Genomic DNA, 27,670 nt, shown 5'->3' on the forward strand with positions numbered 1-27,670 from the left:
AAGAAGAAGAAAAAGAAAAAAGAAATCAAATTATTACTATTATTACTGAGTCCAAGCTTTTAAATTAAAAAAATGAAACTTTGAACTAAGAATGTTCCATAGGTAGGCACCAGTGGCTCATGTCCGTAATCCCAACTATTAAGAAGTGATTATGAGGATCACAGTTTGAGGCTAGCCTATGGAAAAAGTTAACAAGATCCTCATCACAACTGCATGTAATGGCTGCGTGTAATGGCATGCACACATCTGTCACCACAGTTATACAGGAAGCAGCAAAAGGAGGATCATGGTCCAGGCCATCCCAGGCAAAACATGAGGTTCTATCCCCAAAATAACTAGGAGTATAAAGGGCTTAAGGTGTGGGTCAAGTGGTAGAGCACCTGCCTAGTAAGTAAATAAGTCCCTAACTTCTTATGTGAATACTACCACACAAGAAAGTCTCATATACGCCTTAGGAAAACGTTTAAGTGTTCTGTATTTCCTTATTAAGTTGTCCATTGAGAAGAGTGTAGGTACTGATATATCCTGGAATGTGCAGTTAACAGTATAAACTGCTTGTGCCTCATCCTTGACCATTGTTGACCACACCCACTGGCTATTCCTGTAAGAAAATAAAACAGACACAGACCTGAGGGCCAATGAGGGTCTTCCTTCCATTAACTTAAATCACTTCAACTCAAAACACCCTCTGGTAAAATGATCGAGAGCTCTTATGGCATTGAAGAAAATGCAAGAGGTCAGTGATATTTGCTACTGGGAGGAACTTAAGAGTTGATCCAGCTTGCCTGCACTCATTCATTAGATGGGAAGACTGAGGTTAAGAGAGTGTTGTCCACCTCCACAGGAGTTAGAAGAAAAGTGGGATGAGGCCGAGGTGAGTGCTCCGTGTCTCACAGGTCTCAGCCCAGGGATGGCACCAGGTGAAGGGACAAAGAGCACTCACTCCATTCCTCTACTTCGTCTCTTATTTCTAAGGCAGTGTAAGAACATTTGGTCTTGCATCTCTTCCACTGCCCCACACCATCTGCCTCTCAGAAATAAACATGCTTTCGTGGCCAATGTAGAAGAGGAAGGAAGTCTCTGGTCTTCCTATTCCTGCTAATGTGGCAGAATTAGAATCCCCTGACATCTTTTTCCAAATTGCACAATGATCTGTAAACCTTCACCACCCAGAATATCTCACTTGTCTTCATCCATTTATTGACCTGAAAAACCACACAATAAGATAGCTGGGTCTGAAAAAGGTTATAATGCTTAACCTACATACATGTGTGTATTTGGTGTCGAAACTACAGAAAATAGCGGATGCTAATATCCAAAGAGAATCATTACCGTTCACTTCAAATTTTTCTGTTCTGAAAAGAACACACACACAAAGAACCTGCTAAAATTCCCAAGTGAGAAAAAAATCGTTTGTCTTCCACAGCTTCCTTATTTCCACAAAACGTATGCTAATTTCACAAGCACACTAGGCTATCTTAGAAGTTCTTAAACAATGTCCCAACCAGCATCAACTCACAAAGAAACAGGCAGACAAAGCGAGGGAGCCACTCGCCTTAAAAGCATTCAAATGCTTAAGCCAGAAAGGATCAAAACACTTGTCAGAAAAAGAATTAAGCTATTCCCTAATGTGATCGTTCCGTTATTGTTATGGGAAGCAGGAAAATTTCAGGTAAGATCGACTTTTTTTCATCTTTTAAAGCTATTCTTTAAAAACATATACAGGTTTAACACACTTATAGAAATGATGTATTAATTATAAGTATGAAGAAAATAATAAGACATGAGGTTTCCATTTTAATCCTAAGAAAACACTTTCTGTATTTGCACAAGTGCAATCCAGATACACAAAAGCTGCTTTTTAATTAGAAATTAAACCATCGACTCATCTGAGAATAGAATAATTTCTCAAGAACATCGACAATACTGAATTCTCTTTAGAGCCCCATAACACATACACAATAAAATTGTTTCCAAACAGATACGTTCACATCCTAAACAGGCATAAACATGAAAAAAATTACAACAGTTAACACACAAGTTCCACAGCTAACCATCAAGATGTCCCAAATCAATTTATTAAGAAATTTAAGCATGCTTACAAAGAAAATCAAACCAGAAATCGTCGACCTACTTCTTTTCCCAGTAAACGTGGCTAACAAAGGAATTATACACAGGCTGTAGGATCCCACGACCAGCAAGGTCAATAAGGTAGCATCATACTGCCTCTCTGAACCAGCCGGTGGACTAAGTGTAGAATTGATAAAGATTTTTGAAGAAATATCAATTGCTGTACAACTGCGAAATCCTCCTGGTACAGTCATTTAAAAGGATCAAAGCAAACTCAAGCAGGAAAAACTGCAGCCATGTTCACGCCCATATTCCTCATGCTTGCTCTTAGTGAATTAGGATGGGGAGGGGGGTGGAATTCTGTAAGCTCCAAGGCGCTCACAACACAACACAGATTAAACCAGCCAGCAAATCAAACTAAGAAAGAGACTCACTGATGTGAATACTTAATCTGCAAACAGGGACACAGAGCCACTAGACAGGCTCTGCGGGTGCACGGCCAACCTCTTTGTTAACAGACAAAAAGGAACAGACAGAAGCATTTCCCAACGTCCTGAGGAGTGCCGGACACCTTACACAAACAGTGCCAAGTTAACATGGCTGGTGATGCAAAAACACTGGATCTGGCACTGTGGAATGTGGTCTGCCTCAAGGGTCACCAAGTTCATCACCGTGGATGTGAGAGCATACTGGCAATTGTGTTTAGGCAGTATGTTTTGAAAATTCATACTTAAGGAAATGGAGTAAGGAGGCTAGGACAGCAATTACCTTAAAAAGAATCCATGCAGGAATTACCTTTCCAGATTCCAGAGGGAATTACCTGTCTGCCACCACTCCAAAATTTCAAGAACAGGCAGATTTTAATCCTGTTTAATTTGAAGTACCCTAGTCTGGTATTCCTAAAGCACCTAAATGTGCTACCTTCTTGTCGATCAGACCAGCTACTGGGGTTGCAAGTGATCTGCCAGAAATGTGTTTGATTACCATTACCTCAACACTTTATCTTTTCTGAACCATTCTCACACACTTGCTGTGAGACTTTGGACTTAGTAACAACAATCTCTGAGCCTCAGTAATGTCGTATTTATATAACCCAGATAACAGGACTTAGTTTAACAAAACAATAAATACATGGCAATCCTGTATTTTATTACACCCGGAAGGTTTAATAATCCTTATCTTGCTGTCCCCAATTTCTCAGCAAAAGGAATTAATCTCTCCTTGAAACATACAGATTGGCTGTCCAGTCATCCTCGTATAGCTCTACCTTGTTTTACCTGATATTCTAACTCATCCATGTAAGTATCTTTTCAACTATGCTTATTTTTATTATCTTTAAGTAGCTGTACAAAGGAGTTGCCACTCAACAAAGCAGTGTATGAATACAGTGCATCTGAATGTCACCCCTTTCAACATTCTTACCCACCTCTTCCAACCTACCTTTTCCCTCACTTTTCTTAATTTTTTAGGATATGTACTAAATGTTTTGCCATTTAACAAAGTAGTTTATGTGTACGATGCACCTTAATCTGTGTTATCTCTTCTCCATTTTTACCCCCCCTTGAACGAACCTCTTCCCTTATTTTTCTTAATGTCATTAAATATACAAGTAATCCAATTGCATTCTCCCCTTTCATTCAGCTATCCCTCTCCCCTTGCCCTTACTACCCCCTCTTCCAAGTACCCATTTCCTTTACATATTTTGTTGGGCTTTGACTCAGTCTTTCTAAAGAATTACACTATTTGAGCTTTCCATCAATCTATTATACTTCAGTTAATTCATTTGTAATGGCATGCTTACCACAAGTATGTTTACTTACAGATTTATAGACACATTTTATTTACCACAAATGAGGAAAACCATGCAACCTTTGTTTCTCTGGGTCTGTAACTTAATACAATTTATCCAATAGAGCACAATAAAGCCACAGTAAAGCCACCAGCACAACCATGTTCACTGTGGTATCATTCACCATAGCCAAGATACAGAACCAGCCCAATTGTCCCCCAAGGGACAAAGTGACCAAGTAAACATGCTAGATACACACAATGGAATTCTACGCATCCAGCAGCTATGGATTATTACCATTTTGTTTATAACTTTATCCCTTGCTGCACCTGTCATGGGCACAGCAGTCACTCCAAAATTTTTTGAATTAACTCATGGTTTTATGAGGGCATTTAAGAAGGAAATGAGAATTCAGCCCAAACACTTTTTTTTTTTTTTTTTTGGGGGGGGGGGGGTCCAGTCATGAGGCCTGAACTCGGCCTAGGCACTGTCCCTCAGCTCTTCAGCTCAAGGCTAGCACTCTACCACTTGAGCCACAGTACCACTTCTGGCTTTTTTTTTTCTGTTTATGTGGTGCTGAGGAATTGAACCCAGGGCCTCATGCATGCAAGGCAAGCACTCCACCACTGAGCCACCTTCCCAGCCCCCAAACACATTTTGTATGACAGGCATAGATTCATCTACTTTACACACAAGACAGAATTTACCATAACTTAAAGCTTTAAAAAATACTCTCCTGAGCTTACAGAGTTCAAAATAAGGCCTGTGGTTAATATTACACTGAATGCAAAGTAAAAGATCACACAACTCACAACTAGGAGATATACAGTCTGTTTACAAAATAAAACTGCAGGAATCTTTTTCTGAATTTCTAGTTGGGTTCTAAGAACACTCTAGTTGCTGTTCTTTCATTAAACATGAAAAATACCTCCAATTCAAATAATGTTCTTCAGGCTACTTCATGCAAACCCCTCCCCCACAAAACTGGTGCCTTCTGCACATAATTATTTCAGTGTTTCACAGCACATCCATCAAAAAGAGAGTTCCTAAACACATTTGTTCCATTGACAAACTTTCTGAGCAATTTCCCAACAAGCTATGTGCAAAAATTTTCCTAAATCAGAAACAAAAATTTCACTCTCTACAGAACATTGTTTTTTCTTCTAAACTATTATTTCAACAGCTCCCGGAGTCTGACATAAGACTTACAATTATTGCTGTAGGTGCTCAGATCACTGTGGGCGCTGGCAATAGACGGGGTGCTTCCTGCCCTCCTCAGCGTAGAACTTTTCAAAGATGCTTTGGATTTAGGAAGTGGTCGAGGCAAATTCACCCAGGATGGCTGGGCAGTTTTCAAAGAAGTGGGTTTTCCTTGGGATTAAAAGAAAGAAAAGAAAAACCAATTTCTACTACTATTCATCTTGAAAGCTGATGCTTAAGACTCAATATTCTGCACTGAGTTGTCCAAATTCAAAATACTCAGAACACTGAAGCGATTAAATATGAAAATTTACACAGACTTATTGATTCTGAATTTATAGAGTCAGAAGAACACAAAGGATGAAGCAATTAGACTAAGAGAAATGTGGCTCTAACCTTGCAACCTGAATTAACTCAGACATCACTCAAGTGGAAGACAAAGCAGAAACAAATTCTGTGAGTACTATTTCTATTGTTCATAAGAAGTGAGTGATGTCCTTCCCCAACTCCCATGCATATGCTAAGCTGCCATATGAAAAAGAAATTAGTGATAATTTAAAAGGGATGGAAACAAAGAAGGGAAAAAAAAAAAAAACAATCTGAGAAAAGTTCACTTGAAAAAAATCATACTTCAACACCAGGTGGCGCTACATTACTGGCATTCTTTTTTTAACTCACAATTCACCCCTCAAAATTTCTAACACAGGGCCAGGATGTTGCTCAGTGGCAAAGCACTTGCCTAGCAAGTGTAACATCCTGGGTTTGATCCCCAGTACCAAAACCAGAAAAGGAAAAAAAAAATTCTACAGTAGAGCGCTCGCCTTGAGCTGAAGAGCACAGGGACAGAGCCCAAGCCGAGAGTTCAAGACCCACAACCGACAAAAAAAAAAAAAACACTATGTAGGACTAGGAGTGTGGCTTATTGGTAGAGTGCTTGCCTACCATGCATGAGGCCCTGGGTTCGATTCCTCAGTATAATAAACAGAAAAGGCCGGAAGTGGTATGGCTGTGGCTTAAGTGGTAGAATGCTAGCCTTGTGCAAAAGAATCTCAGGGACAATGCCCAGGCCCTGAGTTCAAGCCTCAGGACTGCCAAAAAAAAAAAAAAAAATTCTAACACTCATCAAGTTTACACCTATCCACAAAATGTATATATTTCTTCTCCTGGGATCTTTCAAATCACATTATTGGTTTGAAAGATCTAGTAGGCTCACACCTGCTACCTACAAATGAACACTTTCACAGTCCAACTCTTAGCCTCTTGGGAAGCGTTTTACCCTCCTCTCCACTTGAATCAATCTCAAAAGCTCACTGCAGGCTTACCTTCCTTCTGAATCCTCACACCACTCATGCTTTTCAGTGCTTTTCTATTTACTTGCTTATTAATGTTAATTACAACTCTACTTTTTCCTTCATCAGAAATGTGTCCACCTCCCTCCCCCGCCAATCTTCTATACAATGTGGCAAGAAATGTAATCACTACCTTACTGGATGTAACTGTAACCCCTCTGTACATCACCTTGACAATAAATTAAAAAGTCTTTCATTGTTGCTAATACCATAATGGAAGAATATCAAGAAGTAGGGGTTGGTAGAGGGAAGACCTTTAATGATGAAAGTGATCTTGTCACATTTTACTAAGCAATTCTGCCAGAATGTTATGCTCAGTTCCTTGTCCTAGTTGATTTTAATCATAAAAATCTAATGTATGTAGAGGAAAAGGAGCTCTGGCCTCTGAAGCCATCCGCTTCAGCATAGTTTTCTGAGTACTGTATTCACCTATCATTTCCTTCCAGAGCTCTTCCCCTCTCAATACAAGGCCTACAAATTCTGCCATATGAAAAAAGAAATTAGTGGTCATTTAGAAGGTATGGGAACAAAGAAAAATTTAATCTGAGAGAAATTCACTTGAAAACAATCACAAGATATATGACATCTTGCTCGACAGCTAGCCCGCAGTAGTGACTCCTTTCCAACTGTATCGCACTGGCCTCCTAAGAGTAATAGTTAAGGAGAGGATTACAAATTAGACAAGAAATGTAATCACTACCTTACTGAATGTAACTGTCACCCCGCTGTACATCACCTTGACAATAAAATTAAAATAAAAAAAGAAGAATAGTTAAGGACCTCATTCAAGCTAAAAATAGGGGTTTCGCATTATCTACAAAGGATACTTTTAATCTTCTTACTATCTAATTTTAAAGGAAGTCCTAGCATTGATTCGGACCAACTTCTGCCCCCTTAGGTTAGGCCCCCAACCATACACATAAACCCTCACATACACACTAGCTCACACACACTAGCTCACACACACTAGCACACACACACACTAGCACACACACACACACACACACACACACACACACACTTGCCTTTCTCCAGGGCATTCTTCTCTATTCTCCTCTTACACCTTCCTGGAGACTGATACAGCCTTCTTTCCATCCAGTACTCTGTTCCCAACCCAGTGACTGCAGAAGTTAGTAGATGAGTCTCTACTTAATACTTGCTACTCATGTGAGCTCCACCCTACATCTACTGAATCACAACCTACATTTTCACAAGATCCCTAAGATGATTAAACATTTCTTTTTTTTTTTGGCCAGTCCTGTGGCTTGAACTCTGGGCCTGTGCACTGTCCCTAGGTTTCTTTTGCTCAAGGCTAACACTCTACTACTTGAGCCACAGTGCTACTTCCAGTTTTTTTCTGTGATGAATTGGAGATAAGAATCTCATAGACTTTTCTGCCTAGGCTGGCTTCAAACTTCGATCCTCAGATCTCAGCTTCCTGAATAGCTAGGATTACAGGCACAAGCCACCAGTGCTCAGCTGAAAAACACATTTCTTTTTGTTTTTAGAATATAAATTTGCCCTTTAGCAGAAACACCCCAGTCACCATGAGAAACCGGGATCCTTGTGAAGAGAGTAACCGATCCAGCCTTCCTGGCCACTGCATATGCAGTCAAGGCTCAAGTTCTGAAAATGCCCCACCTCTTCAGAAAGGCGTGCATCATGGAACTGTTCAGAAAACATAGGTTTGCAGACCCATCTCCACTAGCCTCACAATTATTAGAGAATTTGTACCCCAGCCAATTCCAACACACAGCCTGGCCCAGAAGTACACCCACCCCCAAACCTCAAAACACCGCTGGTCCTCACCAGTCTTCCCAGATCCACTGTTAATCTTGATCAGCTCTAAACGTAGTAAATGCCTATTGCAACCCCCAAATAATTTTTTTGTCGGTTGTGGGACTGAGGGCCTAGGTACTGTCCCTGAGCTCTTTTACTCAAGACTAGTGTTCTACCGCTGTGAGCCACAGCTCCAGTTCTAGTTTTCTGGTGGTGAATTGGAGATAAGAGTATCACTGACTTTTCCTGCCCAGGCTGGCTTTGAACCGTGATATTCAGATCTCAGCCTCTTGAGTACCTACGATTACAGATGTGAGCTACCAGCACCCGGCCCAAAATAATTTTCCTTTTTTGAAGACAGGCTCTTGCTTTATTGCCCAGCCTCCAACTCATAGGCTCAAGAGGTCTTCCTGTCTCAGCCTCCTAAGTGGAGAGACTGCAGTTGAACAGCACCAGGCCAAACTCCCATCTAGCTATTTGATATTGAGGATAATCCTCACTGTGTACTATAATTATTATTCCAGTTTACAGGGGAGAAAAAAAAACTACTTAAATGGATCACTTGGGCCACTTACTTAACCAGTGACACTGAGTCCTTTGCCTACCCACCTGCCATTCCTTTTGCTGTGCCACAGAAAAGCAGCCTGGTAGTGAAAGATTGGAGGTGGGGAGTATCAAATGTGAACTTTCCTCTTGCCAGGAGAAAGCTCTTATGGTGGAATGGTGAAAACACTGAGCACATAGCAAAGGCACTTAATTGTTTCAAGAGCAGTCCTAATGTTTCACTGAAAAGTAAAGTTGGGCTGGGCGGCTCTAGTGGCTCATGCCTGTAATCCTAGCTATTCAGGAGGTTGAGATCTGAAGATCTGAGTTCAAAGCCAGCCCTGGTAGCAAAGTCTATGATACTCTTAACTGCAATTAACTATGAAAAGGTCAGAAGTGGAGGCATAGTTCAAGTAGTAGAGTGTCAGCTTTGAGCAAAAAAAGCCAAGCAAAGAGCCCAAGGATCTGAGTTCATGCCTAGTAGCAGCCTGAGAAAGTACACACACACACACACACACACACACACACACACACACACATGCAAAGAAAATTTCTAAGTTGATCTAAAAACAATGATATAAGTGAATTTCTGTATATGGAAAAACAGAACACATATGCTCTCAGCAAAATAGAAAAAATAAAAACACGTGGTCCTATTAGACAAAACGAAAGCCTTCAGTAACCTGATCGTGGGAATTCTTAAAGTGAAATCAGCATAGGACTTCTCTGGCTTATAGTTTTGCAAAAGTGACTGTGCCACATCCAGTTATTTAACTCATGCCACATGTGGACGGTAAAGACATTAAGGCGTACTTGCAGAAGCCTTGCTCATTTGTTAAGCTCATACATCTAGCATATACTCACTTATAGACAACAGATTTGTTTTGATTCTAATAAGTATAATCATCTGCTGTCTGGGGGAAATCTGCATGAGTGAACAATGGCACGGGCCTTGCACGGTAGCAGTGTGGGAGTGGAGCTTGTGGATCTTCATGAATGGGCCAGTGCAGGAGAACCATCTTGGAAAACCTAAGGACGCTGGCTGTGCACCGTCACCACCACAGCAACGCTAGCAAAGAATGCCCTGGAAAACTAAACGTCCAATGGAAAGATGGTTGTGTAAAGCAAGGGATGTGTCAGCATTATTTTATACAACCCAAACAGTAAAATGATGCTTGTCAAAGACTGTGGAAAAACCACACAGTTCAGTGCAGACAAAGTTTCTGTGATGCTAGATTCAGTTTCTAGAGATGTGCAGAACAACTCAATGCCTTAACAACTTAATTGAACAATACTGCATTGTACAGTTAAGACTTATTAAGACCAATGTTGGAAGAAGAAAAAGGGAGAGAAAGAAAAAGAGGGAAGGGAGTAAAAAGAGACAGAGGAAGATAGCAAATGAGGAAGAAAACCAGTTGCTGGTGGCTGACACCTGTAATCCTAGCTACTAAGGAGGCAGAGGCCTGAGGATCACAGTTTAAAGAGCCCAGGGAGGAAAGTCCAAGAGAATTTTACCTCCAATTAACCACCAAAAAGCCAGAGGTGCAGATAAAGCTCAAGTGATAGAATATCAGCCTTGAGTTCAAGCCCCAGTACTGGCACCAGGGAAAAAAGTGGGGAGAAAGGAGAGAGGAGAGAGTAAGTGGGGAGAGGGAGGGAGGAAGTGGGGGAGGGAGGAAGGGGAGGAGGGAAAGACAGGAGGGAGGGAGGGAGGGAGGGAAGAGAGGACACAGAGGAGAGAAAGAGAGGAAACAGAAAGGAAAGGGACAGAGAAAGAAGAGACAGAGAAAAGAAAAATGAAAGAAAGAAAGGAAGGAAGGAAGGACGGAAGAAAGAAAGAAAGAGAAAGAAAGAAAAGAGAGAGAGGGAGGGAGGAGAAAAGGAAAATAGGCAGTGATAGCCATAAAAAGTAAAAAAATGGCCAGGTATAGGTGGCTCATACTTATAATCCTTGCTACTCAGGACGCTAAGATCTGAGGATCACAGTTCAAAGACAATCTGGGCAGGAAAGTCCATGATGCTGTTATCTCTAATTAACTACCAAAAATCCAGAAGTGGACCTGTGGCTCCAGTGGTAGAGCACTAGCCTTGAGCACAAAAGCTCAAGGACAATACTCAGGTCCTGAGTTCAAGCCCCAAGAGCAGCACACAAAAAATATAAAAAACTCCAAAATTGGATTTTAATTAAGTAGCTTGAGGATTGATAGCGAAAAATGAAAGTTAACAGAAATAAAATTTCATTTTTACGTGACTCCTCTAAAAGAAAAAAACATTTTTTAAGAAGTTTATCCTGAATTTGTATTATTGAAAAATTCTAAGAAACTATACTTTAGTCTTACAGGACTTACAGGGTGCCACAGAGTGGGTAAGAAGAAAGGGCAGAGGTGAGAAATTTTCCTTCATACAAGTAATACTTATATATGAGTTGGCATGACATTTTCTTTGGAGGATAAGCTTTTTTTTTTTTTTTTTTTTTTTTTGGGTGGTTGAGGGGCTTGAACTCTGGGCTTGGGCGCTGTCCTTCAGCTCAAGGCGAGCTCTCTACCACTTGAGCCACAGTGCCACTTCAGGTTTTCTGAGTGGTTTATTGGAGATAAGGGTCTCATGGATTTTCCTGCCCGGGCTGGCTTTGAACCATGATCCTCAGATCTCAGCCTCCTGACCGCTAGGATTACAGGCATGAGAGAGCATATTTTTATATTAAAGTCAATGGAGCCAAAGAAAACACCTAAGACAAAACAGACAAACCAAGACAGTGTAAAGTAGAATAGATTCCAATAATCACTTTCCTCAGGTGCATCTGTAAGCTGCAGCTCCTAACCCCAATTTACAACAAAAGAAAAAAGTCAATGCCTTAATTGATCATTTTATATGGCTATTATGAAGGCAGTCACTTTTACTATGGGACAATCTTCATGATAACATAATGGAAATAATTCCTAGGGCTGGAAATGAAAGGCAAAGAATGTACTCTGAATGTGACTTCTTTGTCCCAACACTCCTATTAAATCGTTTGTTTTGCAGGAGAAAGCTCCCAGGGCCTCACAGGTGCACAGGGTTGGGCCTCCTCCATTCTTAAAGGAAAGGCCTGTAAAAAAGAAGGCAACTCCCAACTTGCTTGGGAAACACCTTCAAAGAAATCAGAACAATCCTTGGGGCTGCTAATCATCTCCCAGCCAAAGCAATTTCTCATCTCTGAAATATCAACTAGAAAAATGTGTTCCGCTTCAACACATTTCTCACAAGCCTCAGCACTGCAAAAAAAAAAAAAAAAAAAACCACTGTTCTTTGTATCTGATAAAATTCTGAGGAAGAGATTCAAATAAACACATAAAAAAAAGAGCTACTATTTTACCTGCATTAAATAACATAGATCATCCTAATAAAAAAAATCTGCACAAAAGATTCACGTAAGAGAGTGTGTCACAAAAGCATTCCCTTGCTTTCCCAGAAAGTTAACTGCATGCATCACCATGAAGCTCAAATGTTGACAGTGCAAGAACCACGCCCGATCCCTGACCTGAGAAATCACTCCTGTGTATCCGCAGGAGAAATTATGAACTCCTAGTGAAGACCCGGATGGCAGGCAGGTGGGGGAGGAGAAGCATCACACCTCTTAGCACCTGTGTCAGAACTTGATCACATGGCAGTAGAGAGCAGAACTGGCCAAGTAAATCATCTGAGGTAGAGGATGCGGTGAGAAGGCTGGTGGACCTGCCAGAACTCAGGAAGTGGGAATTCTAACCCGATGACGGAAACTCCACTGCTGAGGTCAGTTTGTTAACACAGAACATTAATAAGGCATACAGGTGGAAGAGCCATTCACTACTAGAGTCAGAAAGGTAAAATGCTAAATAATTAAAATAAAGACAGGAACATGTTTATAGCTATATTTAAATCTTGGGCTGTTTACAGGCAACTATATAAAATGACCTTCGTAGTAATTAACTATAAGAATTATCGAATTAAATTACTCAATGCAATAAAAATTGTATTAGTTAAGGTAGAAATAAATTGCACATAGTATAAACAGAGGCCTCTGGTTCGCTTGCAATTAATTCTAAGGGCAAATCCTCTAACAATAATGTACCTGTCCTATATAAAAAGTAACATTCAAATAAACCTAATAAGCTACTTACAGTGTACATACTATACAATATCAAAACTTTTCTTATAAGGAAAACAGAAAAAGGGATGTTTTTATAATAGTTCACAAAGACACACACACACACACACACACACACACACACACACACACACACACACACACACACACGGAGTTCCTATGAGTAAGTTTATCAAAACAGTAATGTAGGGCTAGGCACCAATAGGTTATATCTGTAATCCTAGCTATGAAGGAGGCTGAAATGTGAGAATTAAGGTTCCAAACCAGCCTGTGCAGACAATCCAAGAGGATCTTATATCCAGTTAACCAGCAAAAAGCTTATAGTGGAAGTGTGGCTAAAAAGGTAAAGTGCCAGCCATGAACAAAAAAGCCAAGTCAGTGAATGAAGCTCCAAGCCCAAGCCCCAGTACCAGCAAAAGAAAGGTGTGAAGATGACTAAAACAAAGAAATAAAAAGATTGGAAAATGAATTGATGCTAGTTTTCCACTGATTTTTTTCTTTGGGGGGTGGGGTGGGGGGTGGATTGGTCATGAGGCTTAAACTCAGCCTGTGTGCTGTCCCTGATTTTTTTCCCCCCAAGGCTAGTGAGCCACAGCTCCAATTTTGGTTTTTAGTTGGTTAATTGAAGATCAGAATCTCACATTTTTTCCTGCCCCAGCTGGCTTTGAACCATAATCCTTCAATCTCAGCCTCCTGAGTAGCTAGGATTACAGTTGTGAGCCACTGGCACTTGGCTTCCATGGATTATAATTGATTGCTATTTCAACCTAAAATCCACAAATTGATTGTTGTGGGTCCTGAGGTTTGAACTCAGTGCCTGGGCACTGTCTCTGAGCTTTTTTTGCTCAAGGCTAGTGCTCTACCACTTAAACCACACTTTCACTTCCAGCTTTTGTGTGTGTGTGTGTGTGTGTGTGTGTGTGTGTGTGTGTGTGTGTGTGTGTGTGTGTGTGTGTTAATTAAAGCTAAGAGTTTCCTGGATGGGCTTTTCTGCCCAGATTGGTTTAGAACAACAGTCCTCAAGATCTCAGCCTCCTGAGTAGCTAGGATTACATGTGTAAGCCACTAGCACCCAGCACAATAGATTTGTGTTAGAAGGAAGAACTGAGCGCATTTTTTTAAAGTTACCTACAATAATTAAGATAAACATAGCTTTAAAAAAAATTCTAGAACTGGCTTGCAATATTAGCTACTTGAGAGCCTGAAATAGGAGAGCAGTTTAAGGCTGGTGGGGGGGAGGAGGCGGGTGGGGATGCTCAGCATAGTGGGAACAAAGTATCATTCTAATCAATGGGGGAGGCTGGGACTGCCAAGAGCATGGCTCCAAGCCAGCTGGGCAGAAAAGTCCACAAGACTCCATCTCATTATAGGAAAGCTATATACAATGACATGCCTGTCATTCTGGCAAGTACAAACTACAAAACCCTCTCTCAAAAATAACCAACAAAGAGAGGAATCTAGAGTCATGGGTCAGATGTAGAACACCTAACCAGCAAACACAAAGCTCTGAGTTCAAACTCCAGTACACGTACACGTGTACACACACACACACACACACACACACACACACACACACACGTGAGAGAAAGAGAGAGATTATAACAAAATCCAAAACAACTCCATTTGAAAATAGGTAAAGGACCGGAACAAACATTCTATGAAGAAGATACACAAACAGCCAACAGGCACATGTGAAGACCCCCTCAATATCACTGGTCATTAGGGAAATGCAAATTAAAACTATACTTTCTGCCCACTGGATGACTAGTTCCAAAAAAATAATAAACAGCAAGTGTTGGCGAGGATGTGAAGAAATCCCAACCCTGTGCACAGTGTTGTCGCTGTGGAAAACAGCATGGCAGCAACACACACACACACACACACACACACACACACACACACACACACACACACACAAACACACAAATTAATCATATGATCCAGTCACTCTATGTCAGGGAATACCCAGGAGTGAAGGCAGACAGTCAAGAGAAATATGTGCTAATAGCAGCATATTCACAGTAGCCCAAAGGGGGGGGGGGGGCACCCAAGCGTCCACAAGCAGACATATAATCAAGGTGCACTCACACCATAGAATGTACTTCTGCCAATATAGCTGGCTGCTGATAGCTCACACCTGTAATCCTAACTACTCAGGGAGGCTGAGATCTGAGGATCGCAGTTCAAAGCCAGCCCGGGCAGGAATGTCTGAGAGACTCTTATCTCCAATAAATCACTAGAAAACCAGAAGTGGCCCTGTGGCTCAAGCAGGAAAGCGCTCACCTTGAGCTGAAGAGCTGTGGGACAGCGTCCAGGCCCAGAGTTCAAGCCCCACGACCAAAAAAAGAAAAAAAAGGGAAAGAAATGAGCACTGGTTGCTCATTCCTGAATCCCAGCTGTAGACCTGTCCCCTGGGCAGAAAAGTCTGAAGGCTTTATTGCCAATTAAGCAGCACAAAGCCCAATTGGGGGTGTGACTCAAGTGACAAGAGTACCAGCCATGACCAAGAAAGCCAAGGGAATGCACAATACCGTGAGTTCAAGCCCCCATACCCATACACCGACACAATAGTACCATACAAATATTACCTCTCAGTCCTCATCATTAAGTTGGATTAAAAAGAATTTAATGAATGGCAACTCCTTTGTACAACTACTTAAATATTGAAAGATATTTTAATAGATTTAAAAACAGAAAAAGCAGTTACTGAAGTCTAATAACCTTTTCAGCCAGTTATTTACAAGGATGGCTCCTTTTCTGTGTGTAGAAAGCTTTTGTTATACATAGAAACAGGAAAATCCAGAGGCAACAATGTATCTAACAACATGAAGGTTAAAAAAGGAAAAATCCCAGGGCATCAGTAGCTCACTGTTATAGTCCTAACTACTTAAGAGGTTGAGACCTGCAGATCACAGTTCAAAGCCAGCGGATCACAGTTCAAAGCCAGCATGGGCAGGAAAGTCCATGAGACTCTTATCTTCTAGTAATCACCAAAACACTGGAGGGGTAGCTATGGCTCAAGTAGTAAAGAGCCAGCCTTGTGCACAAAAGCTCAGGGACAGGACCCAGACCCAGAGTTCAAGGCCCAGGACCAGCAAAATCATCATCATCATCATTACTACATACAAAAATGAAAAGGCATATGATAAAACCAAGAACAAATGATAGTTATCTCCCCCCCAAAAAAAAGTAAGTACAATTCTTTTGAAATGTGACCTTATTGTGCTCAACACCCTTCCCCACTACCCAACTGTCATTTCTACTCCCCATTTCCCTTGCTGCTGCTCACGTATAGACAGCTGTTAGATACTTGCATCCCAACCTCTCTTGCTGTTAAGGGTGTCCACGTGATCGGGCCTGTACCAATGAGACATATTACAAATAAGAGCGCCAGGAGGTAAGCTGCTGAGAAAGATTTTTTCTCCCTGATAAATGTAGAAAGGCATGTCAGGAAGAAAGCCTCCACTCAGGAACACGACCCTTGGCTTCCAATCTCTGAACCGTAGGAATTTGGAGGGGTGTGGAACTCTTGGCGACCATATTTTAACTGATTTTTTGTCACTGAGAAAAGCCCACGTGTCAAAGCAGCAGGAGTGGAAGGACAGAAAGCGGGAAGATGACATTAATCACTACAAACGGTAGAGCGGCCTACCTCTAGGCCAGACCTCAACTGTCTTTTAAGCCAATTGGTGGTATTTGCTGTGATCTGCTGAAAACTGTGCTCTTAAATGCCCTAACTCTGCTGCCAGCAGTATTTGGTTGCAGTGGGTCTTGCTTTCTCCATGAAAGGCCATGAGGATGCTGCTCTTTATTTTTTGTTTATCTTTTTGCCAGTCGTGTGGCTTGAACTCAGGGCCAGGGTGCTGTCCTTCAGCGTGCACTGTCCCTGAGCTTCTTTTGCTCAGGGCTGCACTCTACCACTTGAGACATAGCACCACTTCTGGCCTTTTGTTTATGTGGCACTTAGGAATCGAACCCAGGGTTTCATGCATGCTAGGCAAGCACTCTACCACCATGCCACATTCCCAGCCCCAGGGTCGCTCCTCTTGACCATCATTTCCTACATTTCCTAGCTGTTCCTTTTTGATTTCTTGTGGTTCCTCCTTACCTTTCCACTCCCTTAAGTTTAGGAGTACCCCAGAGGTACCCATGACCTCCTTTCTATATAAGTACTATCTTGGTAGCCTCATCCATCATGGTGGCTTTGCGTATCAGCTATATATTACATATCAGCTATATATTACTTCACATATCATATGCTTTACATATACCTTATATATTACTTTACATATCAGCTATATGTTATTGAATCACAAATTTATATTTCTTCCACTTTTATCCTATGCATTCTGGACTTCTTATTCCATTAACTATATATATATTTTTTATTTATACACACACATATACATATATATTATTAATCTCAACCAAGCTCCTGGTATCTCCCCTTCCCCCTTCCAACACCCATGTCTCCATCAGTCTTTCTCATCTAGAAATGCCATCCATTGGTCACACAGAATGTTTATAAGTCATCCTTGGTTCCTTTCCTCTCTGTGCTCTCATTAACCATCCTAAGAAAATCCTGTTGGCAAAGCTGGGAAGGTGGCTCAGTGGTAGAGTGGCTACCTAGCATGCATGAAGCCCTAGGTTCGATTCCTCAGTACCACATAAAAAGAAAAAGTCAGAAGCAGCACTGTGGCTCAAGTGGTAGAGTACTAACATTGTGCAGAAGAAGCTCAAGGTCAGTGCCCAGGCCCTGAGTTCAAAGCCACAGCACTGGCAAAGGAAAGGAAAAAAAAAAAAAGAAAATCCTGCTGTCTTTACCTTTGTACATGTCTAGAATCTTCCTGTAGTCTAAGATGGTCTGAGAAATCATCATCCTGGGCTGTGATTGTAGCAATATCCCACTGTTACTGATCCCAAACTCACATCTATTTATTCTCAATACAGGTATCAGAGTGACCTTGTCAATACTGAAGTCATTCAAGGTCAAAGTCCTTGCCAATCTCATCTCCTACTTCCAGTTTCTACTTTATCTTGGCTTTGAAGGTCACCACTCAAGCTCACTTCCAGGACTTTTCCTCTTGCTATTTGCTCCAACAAGAATGGTTTCTACACAGGACAATATGTTGAAAATGATGTGTTCAACTTGGGGGTTGGCGGGGGGGGGCTAGGGGGAGGGAAAGTAGGAGAAAAATGAGGGAAGGGGTAAAAAGTTTGATAAGAAATGTACTTATTACCTTACTTGTGTAACTATAACCCCTCTGTACATCACCTTGACAATAAAAAAAATCCTGAACAGAGGGGGAAAAATATGATTTCTACCCAGTTATTCACAAAGCCGGCTCCTTCCCTATAGACAGTTATCTCTTCCCTTACCACTCAATTTTATATCCTAACCGATTGTTTCATTCCAATCTGCTTTACCAGGATCTTTCCTCTCTTTTTAGAAACTACCACTGTATTTATTCATATATAGCTGTCTCTCACACCATGATGAAACTTTTTTTTGGTTGGTCGTGGGGTCTGAACTCTGGGCCTGGGTGCTGCCCCTCAGCTCTTCAGCTCAAGGCTAGCACTCTACCACTTGAGCCACAGTGCCACTTCTGGATTTTTCTGCTTATGTGGTGCTGAGGATCAAACCCAAGGCCTCATGCATGCAAGGCAAGCACTCTACCACTGAGCCACCTTCCTAGCCCATGATGAAACTTTTGAGGGCCTGTTTTATGTCTCTATTCACTGTGGTACCCAGCACTAAGACAACTGAATCTCCCAGTATTCAATAAATACCTAAGTGCCAAGCATAAACCAATTAAAATAAGATACCATGTTTCCCTTTCCTAAACATGAATATTTGCAAAGGGTGCTACACATACCAAGATACTGGCAAGAGATCTGGAAAAGACTCTTAGGTACTCAGAGTAGAAGCACAGACTTGTATGCTGTTTTTAAAGGGGAACTTGGCAATGTGTAAGAGTCTTAAAAATACCCACACCCTCTGAGTCCATCTATAGGAATGTATTTAGGAGCTTATCTGACTTGTTCTTTGTACTTACATTAAAAGTTCTGTATAGAGTTGTTTAATATGCTGGGGAAATAAAGCTGGAAATCACCTTAATTAAAAAAAATCCAAAGAAATAAATCACAACTGCTGTGTTTGGATGATATATTGAAAACTCAGCCCCCAGTATAACAGTGCTCAGAAGTAAGGCCCAATCAGAAACAGGTCAAAGGGGCCCTGCCCTTAGGAATAAATTAATGGTATTCAGGAATGGGTATGTTACGGATAACTGGACTTGTGAAAGTGAATTCCACACCCTCTTCCCTTCTTGTTCTTTCCAGCTCTTGTGTTCTTCTGTGTTATGCCATGGGACAATGATGGTATCATGCTCTTACTTCCAGTCTGTGAGGCAAAATCGATTTCTATTATTTATAAATTTCCCAGTCTGTGGTATTTTTGCAATCGCAATAGAAAACAGACTAAGATCAGAGTCAGATAATAAAGTCATTTAAAACCATGTTACTAAAAAAATGAAATAATCTGCCCAGTGTGTTGGTACCATGCTGGAATTCCAGCACTCAGGAAGATGAGGTAGGAAAATCATGAGTTTGAAGTCAGCTTGATCTACATATCCATATATCTTTATATAGTGAAACTTCATCTCAACAAAAGCAGAAACACACTAAATAGACACAATACCTTTCAAACAAAAAAAGAAAGAAAGAAAGGAAGAAAGAAAATTCAACTAATTAGTTGCCTACTGAGGTTTCTACCAGTAGAAATTGTCCCACTAAATAAATAAACAGGGGCTGGAATGTGGCTTAGTGGTAGAGCATTTGCCTACCATGCCTGAAGTCCTGGGTTCCATTCCTCAGTATCACATAAACAGAAAAAGCCAGAAGTGGCCCTATGGCTCAAGTAGTAGATTGCTAGCCTTGAAGAAAAGCAGCTCAGGGACAGTACTCAGGTCCTGAGTTCAAGCCCCAGGACTGACAAATATATATGTAAACAAATGTGCATAATATGTTAAATACAAAAGGTACTAAGAGGTTTTAAGTTCTGATGTTCAGAAATTATTCAGTGATAGATTAAATATGACTTTTTCCTTGCAAATTTTCACATAAAATGCTATACTTTTTTAAAATAGCCTGCAGCAACAAGGGCAGTAAAAGCTTGAAAATTATCAGAATCGACTAAGAGGGGTAGAATAAGAACTGACTGGCTTAGAACAATGCAATGCTCTGATATCCCTTTTTTATAGATCGGTGTTCTGTATGTTGATTTCAAGAATATCAATCTGAACCTGGTTCTGGTGGCTCATACCTATAATCCTACTCAGGAGGCTGAGATCTGAGGATCGAGGTTCAAAGTCAGCCCAGGCAACAAAGTCTGTGAGACTCTATCTCCAATTAACTACCAGAAAACCAGAAGTGGTGCTGTGGCTCAAGTGGTAGAGTGCTAGCCTTGAGCTGAAGAGCTCAGAGACAGCACCCAGGCCCAGAGTTCAAGACCCATGACTGACCAAAAAAAAAAAAGAACACCAATCTGCTGTGTTGAATCTGACCATCCAGTCTGTTCTATACTTCCTGAACATCTTGACTGGATACACAAGAGTAAATGATATACTAAGCATACTTCATGAATCCATTCCAGAATAACTCCTAGAGACTGCCTAGAGAGATAAAGGACTCACGGTGATGTCAGTGATGACAGTGGCCTCCCAGGTGCCAAACCTCCTTCTCCAATCCCTTCTCTCCAGCCTCTGCCCCATACAAGGCTCAGGTATCTCAAGGTCCTACAAGCCCACACTGTCCCTGTGCACTTGTAGAACCATAAGACACTCAGGACCATGAGATCTGTCTGCAAAGTCCTTGAATCCCCATCAAGAGTTTCCCTCGTGTTTGGTCTCTCAGTGAGGTATTTCTTGACCATGCCATTTAAAACCTAAATTCCTTTGCTGCTTTTCTTCTCAGCACTCACCACCATCTATTTACTAAACATTTTGTTTGCTTAGCTTATTTTCTCACTTCCTTTGTGAGAACTCAAGATTCCCCAAAGACAGGAATTTGTCTCCTTCTTGGACTTCACTATCTCCAGAATTAAGAACAAATCCCAGCACCATCAAAGCACTCCTTGGCTGGTCCTCAGCTAACGAGACCTTTAATGAATAATGCCATAGTGCCAATAGTGCTATCAAGCTGCAGTATACATAAGCACAGACTCTGGTATTTTTCTTTTCTTTTTTTTTGGTCAGTTGTGGGGCCTGAACTCTAGGCCTGGGTGCTGTCCCTCAGCTCTTCAGCTCAAGGCTAGCACTCTACCACTTGAGCCACAGCACCACTTCTGGCTTTTTTTTTTCTGCTTATGTGGTGCTAAGGAATCAAACCCAGGGCCTCATGCATGCAAGGCAAGCACTCTACCACTGAGCCACCTTCCCAGCCCTCTGGTATTCTTATAAAGAGAAATTCTGAGACACACCCATGTCTTTATCACATACCAAAATAGAAACTCTGAGCAGTACATTAAAGACACCTTTCAGCACAACTTATTGGACAATAACTTCTGGCTTTTAATGAATGCATGAAAATGTGAAAAATCATTAATTTTTACTTATTATTACTCTCACACTCATACAGAAAAGGCCAAAGGTATAAAGGTGATTTGGTGATTTTTAAAATCCTTTTAACACTAAATCTTTGGGAAATAATGAAGTTTGCATAAACCAATAAGATGTAAAATAGTTGAATCATTACAAGTTTCAGATACACTAGTGCCTGGAGATGACTATTAACCCACAATAGACTGACTTAAAGCAAGAGCTTATCCTTTGGAAATATGATTTTTGCAAGTCTAGAAGAAATTCAGACATCTCTTTTATGGGGCCTTTCTTCAGCTCAGGGCCTCTCCACACCTCTTATTCATCCCTTTGTGGCTTTGTGAATGTGGCATGAGAGCACATGAGCCACCCTCCCCAGGGAGGAGGAAAGACTACAGGGAAGGAGGATGTATGTCTGCTTCTGAAATCCTACCTGGCTAGGGCAGCTGACGGACAGGACAACTGAATGACTGAACTGAGAACACAGGTATTTAGCATCTAAAACAGGGTAGTGCCTCTGAAAGAGAGAGCTCCAGGGATAAGTCTCTGAAGAACGCAAGAATTAAACCATTATGGGACCCACCCCTCACTGACAGACATGCTCACTGACAGAGCAATCATTTATGTAACAGAAAACCATTACATCATGGTAAACTGACAAGAGAGCTTTAAGGCAAGGGCCTGAAAAGTGCCACCATCCCTAAATCATTCAGCAGAGACCAAGAATTGTTAAGCCGTTCACAATTGCTGGTCTTATAGTGCTTCTTTAGACTTAATGATGTCAGAGCTAAGACAGACTCCAGAGTCTGGTCTGTCTCCTCTGTCACCTCCCCATTCATAACCTCAGACAAATCTCACCTATTATATGGCAATAAGCTCCAAATTTCTGTGAGAATTATATGAATTCAGATATGAAAGGATTAAGACAGAGCTTGGAAGCTGGTATACATCTTATAGCATGAGCTGTTATCATTGGCATTACAGTGATTAGGAGTTATTTCCCATTCTATCACATCTTAATTGAGTACATTAAGAAAACACATATTCCAAAAAAGCAAAAGTACTTTGGATTTGGCTTGTTATAATCTCTTATAATCTGCTTTCATAGAGATATCTACATTACACCAAGTAAAATGGAGGAGCATTATTAAATTTAATTATAATTTTCACTTTAAAGTTTAAAAAATGGCTATTTCTCAGTCAAGAGGATTTCTCCTTAATAAAAAGGTGAAACACTGGTTTGGTGTCTTTAAAGTGCCTAATTTATAGTAAGCCAGGCTGTTTATACAGAACCATTTTTGTAGGAACGTTTATTTTACCCAGAGTATCTTGGAGCATTCATCCAGCCAAGGTCAACCTGAACATTTGGAATCTTGAGTTTGGCTGATGAGGAAACATTTGCCATTGAGTTGGTGAAAGAAGGGGACCCATTCACTCGCATTAGATCACTTGATGTGTTCTCCAAGGCATCAAGAGATGACAACACAGAGTGCTACCCAGTTGCAGCAGCCAGAATCCCCAAGCCAGCCACTGGACCATGTCTGGGAAGATGGTGAAGAGCCCAGGCAGAGGATGTGCTGACAAGGAGTGTCCCACCGGTTCTGTCATTAAACGCACAGAGCACAAACTAGCTCAAACTGCCACCCAGTATGATACGGAGCATCCATGGACTTTAGCAGTGCATTCAATGCCACCTCTTGCCATCATTTTGAACTTAATGATGGACTTCACAGACCATGGGACCATGTGTGTTCTGGTTGCGATCACCTGCAGGAGAATCTTATGCTCTCCTAAAGGCAAAATGCTGGTAGGTTTCACCTTTTCCTTTTGTATTTACTTTTAAGATTGCACTTGCTCACATACCAGTGTTGGTGAAATCCCCTATTTGGGATGCTATTTTGGGATATTGGGATGTTATTTTGAAAAAGTGGCGATCTCAACTCTGGGTCTGTTATTCTACCCTGTTTTCTGAAAGGACTTATTGAAAATCCTACTGCGACTCAGGATTCTTCTGCTTACCTTTCAGTAGAGTAACTTTGTACAAGAACAGTGGATATCCATTTGCTTTCAACTTTCGAATACACAAACACTTCATTGTACAGAAAATGGCAAAAGGCTCTGAGCCATCTAAAGGCACATTGTTTTCGCTCCTTGAGTTTTCTGTTCTACTTTTAACTCTGTGGTGATTACATTTCCTATTCCAAACACCTCTCAACTTATTGTGAACATCCAAACAAGCTAGTTGTTATTTTTTTTAACATAATACAGCATAACCAAGTTAGTCTCCTGTCTTCGCTCAGGCTGCATAACAAATACTACAGACTGAGCGCTTTATACAACAGAAATTTATTTTCTCATAACTCTGGCAGCTGAAAAGTCCAAGATCAAATTGCTAATTGATTTGGTTCCTAGGAAGAACATTCTTCCTGGGCTGAAGAGAGCAACTAGTTTGCTGTCTTATACACTGATGTCTCTCATCCTCTTCTTTAAGGGTGCCTGCCAGTCCTTATTGGTTCAAGTCCCACCTTGATGACTTCACTTACTTTTGTCACCTTCTCATAGGCTGTACCTTCAATTGCAGTTGCATCAGAAGATAGATCTTCCACATATGAATCTGAAGTGATGCGTTCCGTTCACAGAAGCCTTCTAACTGTTCACATATAAAACTCAACTTCAAATCCATCATGATCCTGCTTACATAAAATTTTCTTCCATTCCTCATGTATAGAAAAGCACCAGGTTGTTTTGAACCCAGATTGGAAAATGCAAAGGCCAAATTATCAAGCTCATTGACACACAACGATAACTTTCTGTCTCATCGTGAAGACTAAACAGATCTATTTTTCTTTTGTTAAATACAACATTATGTAGTATGTGGCAAAAAGGATCTAAACTGCCCCACAGTTTGATCAATTTCATGAAAGAATTTCCTGAAGTGTTGGGAAAGTGGCTTAGTGGTAGAGTGCTTGCCTATCATGCATGAAGCCCTGGATTCGATTCCTCAGTACCACATAAACAGAAAAAGCTGGAAATGGTGCTGTAGCTCAAGTGCAGAGCACTAGCCTTGAGCACAGAGAAGGTCAAGGACAGTGTGCAGGCCCTAAGTTCAAGCTCCAGGACCGGCTAAAAAACAGAATTGTCTGAAGCCAAGGTTCCAGTGGCCCACATCTGGAATCCTAGCAACTCAGGAAGCTGAGATCTAAGGATCATGTTCAAAGCCAGCCAGGACAGGGAAGTCCATGAGACTCCTATCTCCAATGGACTACTAAAAAACGCCAGAAGTGGTGACGTGGCTCACATGCCAGAGCACCAGCCTTGAGCAAAAGCAGCTCAGGGACCTTGCCCAAGCCCCAGGCTCGGCACAAAAAAAAAAAATTGAATACTGAGCCAATTAATGTGCATGTTCATACCGTACTAGAACCGTATCAGTAGTGGCTATCACTCAGAAAATTAGGAAAGCTCCGAGTTGTACCGGGAAGGATAGGATTACAAACGGCAATGGGGCTTTTGATCACCAAAGCCTTCTGCTGGATAGATGTGAAGGCTGATGCCAGAGAGGGAAATGACTTGTTCAGACAATGCACTGTTACCAGAGTGGTACTAGAACACAGGCCAGGATACCACATGCCCAAAGGTCACAGGTGCTCCTAACATCCAAGTTGGAAGGAGCCTCGTCCCTTGGCAAACACAAGAAGTCCTATCAAGCAACAGCAGTCAAGACCGCAGCTTTGACGTCACTTAGGCCTTGACTCCCAACCACAGCAGCATCCAAAACAAGCATTGCTGCTTCTCCCCCCACCCCCTCCCCATGCCTTTTAGCTTCTCTTCTGCTTTTTCTCCCAAATGAGAATACTTCAAGCTGATGAGTTTCTCTCTTTCCCCTCAGCCTCTGGAGATGGCAATATGCTACAAATCCTTCTTCTTCCACTCATTCCTCTTCCTGGATCTGCTCTCCCAAACCTCATGACCCTAGCCATAAACCTCAACAAGAAACTTTTTTTCTTTTCTTCTTTTGGTGTCCATACTGGGGCTTGAGTTCAGAGCCTGGACATTGTCCCTTAGCTTTTACACTCAAGGCCGGCACTCTACCACTTCAGCCACTTTTCCATTTCCAGCTTCTTGCTGGTAATTAGAAATAAAAGTCTGTGGGATTTTTCTGCCTAGGCTGGCTTCGAACCTCAATCCTCAGAACTCAAATCTCCCAAGCAGCTAGGAATACAGTCATGAGGCACCAAGTTCCTGGCCTAAACAAACAACTCTTAGCACATTTCTGCACATCATCAAATTCTTTCACTAGCAGCTTCACGATAGCATTGAAAAAACAAAATTCCCAAATTCCAGATTGTAGTGAGATAGATTCTCTGGGATTTACTTGGTTTTGATTCTGTAAAACATTCTCACATGTACAAACACATGTCTTTAGAGGCAGATCTTTTAAGACCAGTCAAAAGTAGTCACTACTTTTATAAGGGAACATCTAATCTATCTGACATGCGTTTGATTTGCTCAGGATGTACCTGCAAAAACAAGGGGTGTTTCCTGCAGACTGAACTTGGTCAGATGGCATGGCCAGCAAGCTTATCGTATTTGCTTTATTTGGTTGGTCATAGGTCTTAAACTCAGGGCCTGTGCACTATCTCTGAGCTCATTTGCTCAATGCCAGTACTCTACCATCTTGAGCCACAGCTCCACTTCTGGTTTCCTGGTGGTTAATTGGAGATAAGAGTCTAATGGACTTTTCTGCCCTGGCTTTGAACAGTGATCCTAAGATCTCAGCCTCCTGAGTAGCTAGGATTATGAGTGTGAGCAACCAGTGTCTGGCTAGTTTTTCACCTTAAGTCTCTATAAAATAGGGCATACTTTCTCATTTCCTGCTCTAATCCATAGCATGAAAAAAACAATTCTGTATTATCTGTCAAACATAGTAGGACCCTTAATAGATACTCAAATTTCATCCAGCCTAACATAATTTTGAAACTACTTGTAAAATAGATGCCAATATAAATGGAAATTCCTATTAGGAAAGTTTAACTTGTTAGCTACTCTCACATCCCTGTAAACTTATGTCATCCCTGTAAACTTATGTCTTTCAGTAAAATTCAAAGAAAAAAATTGATCTCCTGATGGGGGCACATTATAAATCCCTTCAAGACACTGAAGCACTGCTGAACACTTAATCATTTTCAAAAATAAAAAAAAGTCTGATGAAGATTGATATTTATGCTGGCACTAGTGGCTCACACCTGTAATCCTAGCTACTCTGGAGGCTGAGACCTGAGGATCGAAGTTCAAAGCCAGGCCAGGTAAGAAAGACCATGAGACTCTTATCTCCAGTTAACCACCAGAAAGCCAGAAGCAGTGCTGTGGCTCAGTGTGATAGAGTGCTAGCCTTGAGTGAAAACAAGCTCAGGGTCAGCACCCAGGCCCTGAGTTCAAGCCCCATGACTGATCAAAAAAGAAAAAGGTTCCAAATTCTTTTTAAAAAATGGATATTTACAACAGCTACCCAACTGCACAGTCATGCATACATCTCTGAATAGTTTGTAAGTGGTTGATGCACATGGATTTCTCCCACACTTCTCAAAGATAAAAGCCCGTGTTGTCTTTTTTTCCTATCTCCGAATGGGATGCTGAACCACAAAAAGTGAACCACTTCAGTAACAGAAGGTGTCAAGTATTATAACCACACCATCTCACTCTGCCAAGCCTAATTGTGTATTCAAACTGCTTAGAAACTGCCCGAAGTGGAGCCAAATTATTTTATTCTTACCTGAGCTGGACACGCGCCTGATCCTCTGGGGAGATAAGGCTCGATCAGAACTGAGGTTTCTGCTGTCATTCTTCCGCCTCAAAGAGGAAACGGTAGGTCCCACTTTGTTTTTTGTGCCTGTTGTTTTCCTCAAACTGCATGAGTCAGTCTTGGACAGATTTCTACCTGATGTGGTGGTGGTGGTTTGGGAAGCAGAACCCTATGAAAAAGAATAGTCACAGTTTCAGTCCACATCACACCTTTTACACACCATTTCCTTGTGGTGTTAGCTAAGTAAGAGAAAATTTCTGTCTCAATGGCTATGCAAGGTTAGTGTTTTACATCACTTTTTTTTTAACTATGAAGCAACTAAAACCTCACTACTAGGTCTTCCACTCATCACCTGCTTTTGGACTCATCAGTGGAATTGTTCCCAAGGTCACAAGTGCCAACAAGCTGAACTCAATA

General features: G+C 41.3%; 1 protein-coding gene across 2 annotated transcripts in view; it reads right to left on the bottom strand.

Annotated features, from left to right (window-relative positions):
• The window catches only part of Mtus1 (microtubule associated scaffold protein 1), a 167,450-nt gene that overhangs the window by 75,511 nt on the left and 64,269 nt on the right, over positions 1-27,670 (bottom strand). The window contains exons 3-4 of one of the 2 annotated variants that reach the window (XM_042701021.1): positions 27,224-27,422; positions 5,069-5,230 (exon numbers count right to left, since the gene is read on the bottom strand). In XM_042701021.1, coding sequence (XP_042556955.1) covers positions 5,069-5,230; positions 27,224-27,422 — 361 coding nt within the window. The remainder of the gene's footprint in view (positions 1-5,068; positions 5,231-27,223; positions 27,423-27,670) is intronic. The other variant, XM_042701029.1, reaches the window with a different exon arrangement.

This window comes from Dipodomys spectabilis, unplaced genomic scaffold (assembly GCF_019054845.1).
Source record: "Dipodomys spectabilis isolate Male_0828 unplaced genomic scaffold, ASM1905484v1 ptg000009l, whole genome shotgun sequence".
In the NCBI taxonomy this organism is placed as follows: Eukaryota; Metazoa; Chordata; class Mammalia; order Rodentia; family Heteromyidae; genus Dipodomys; species Dipodomys spectabilis.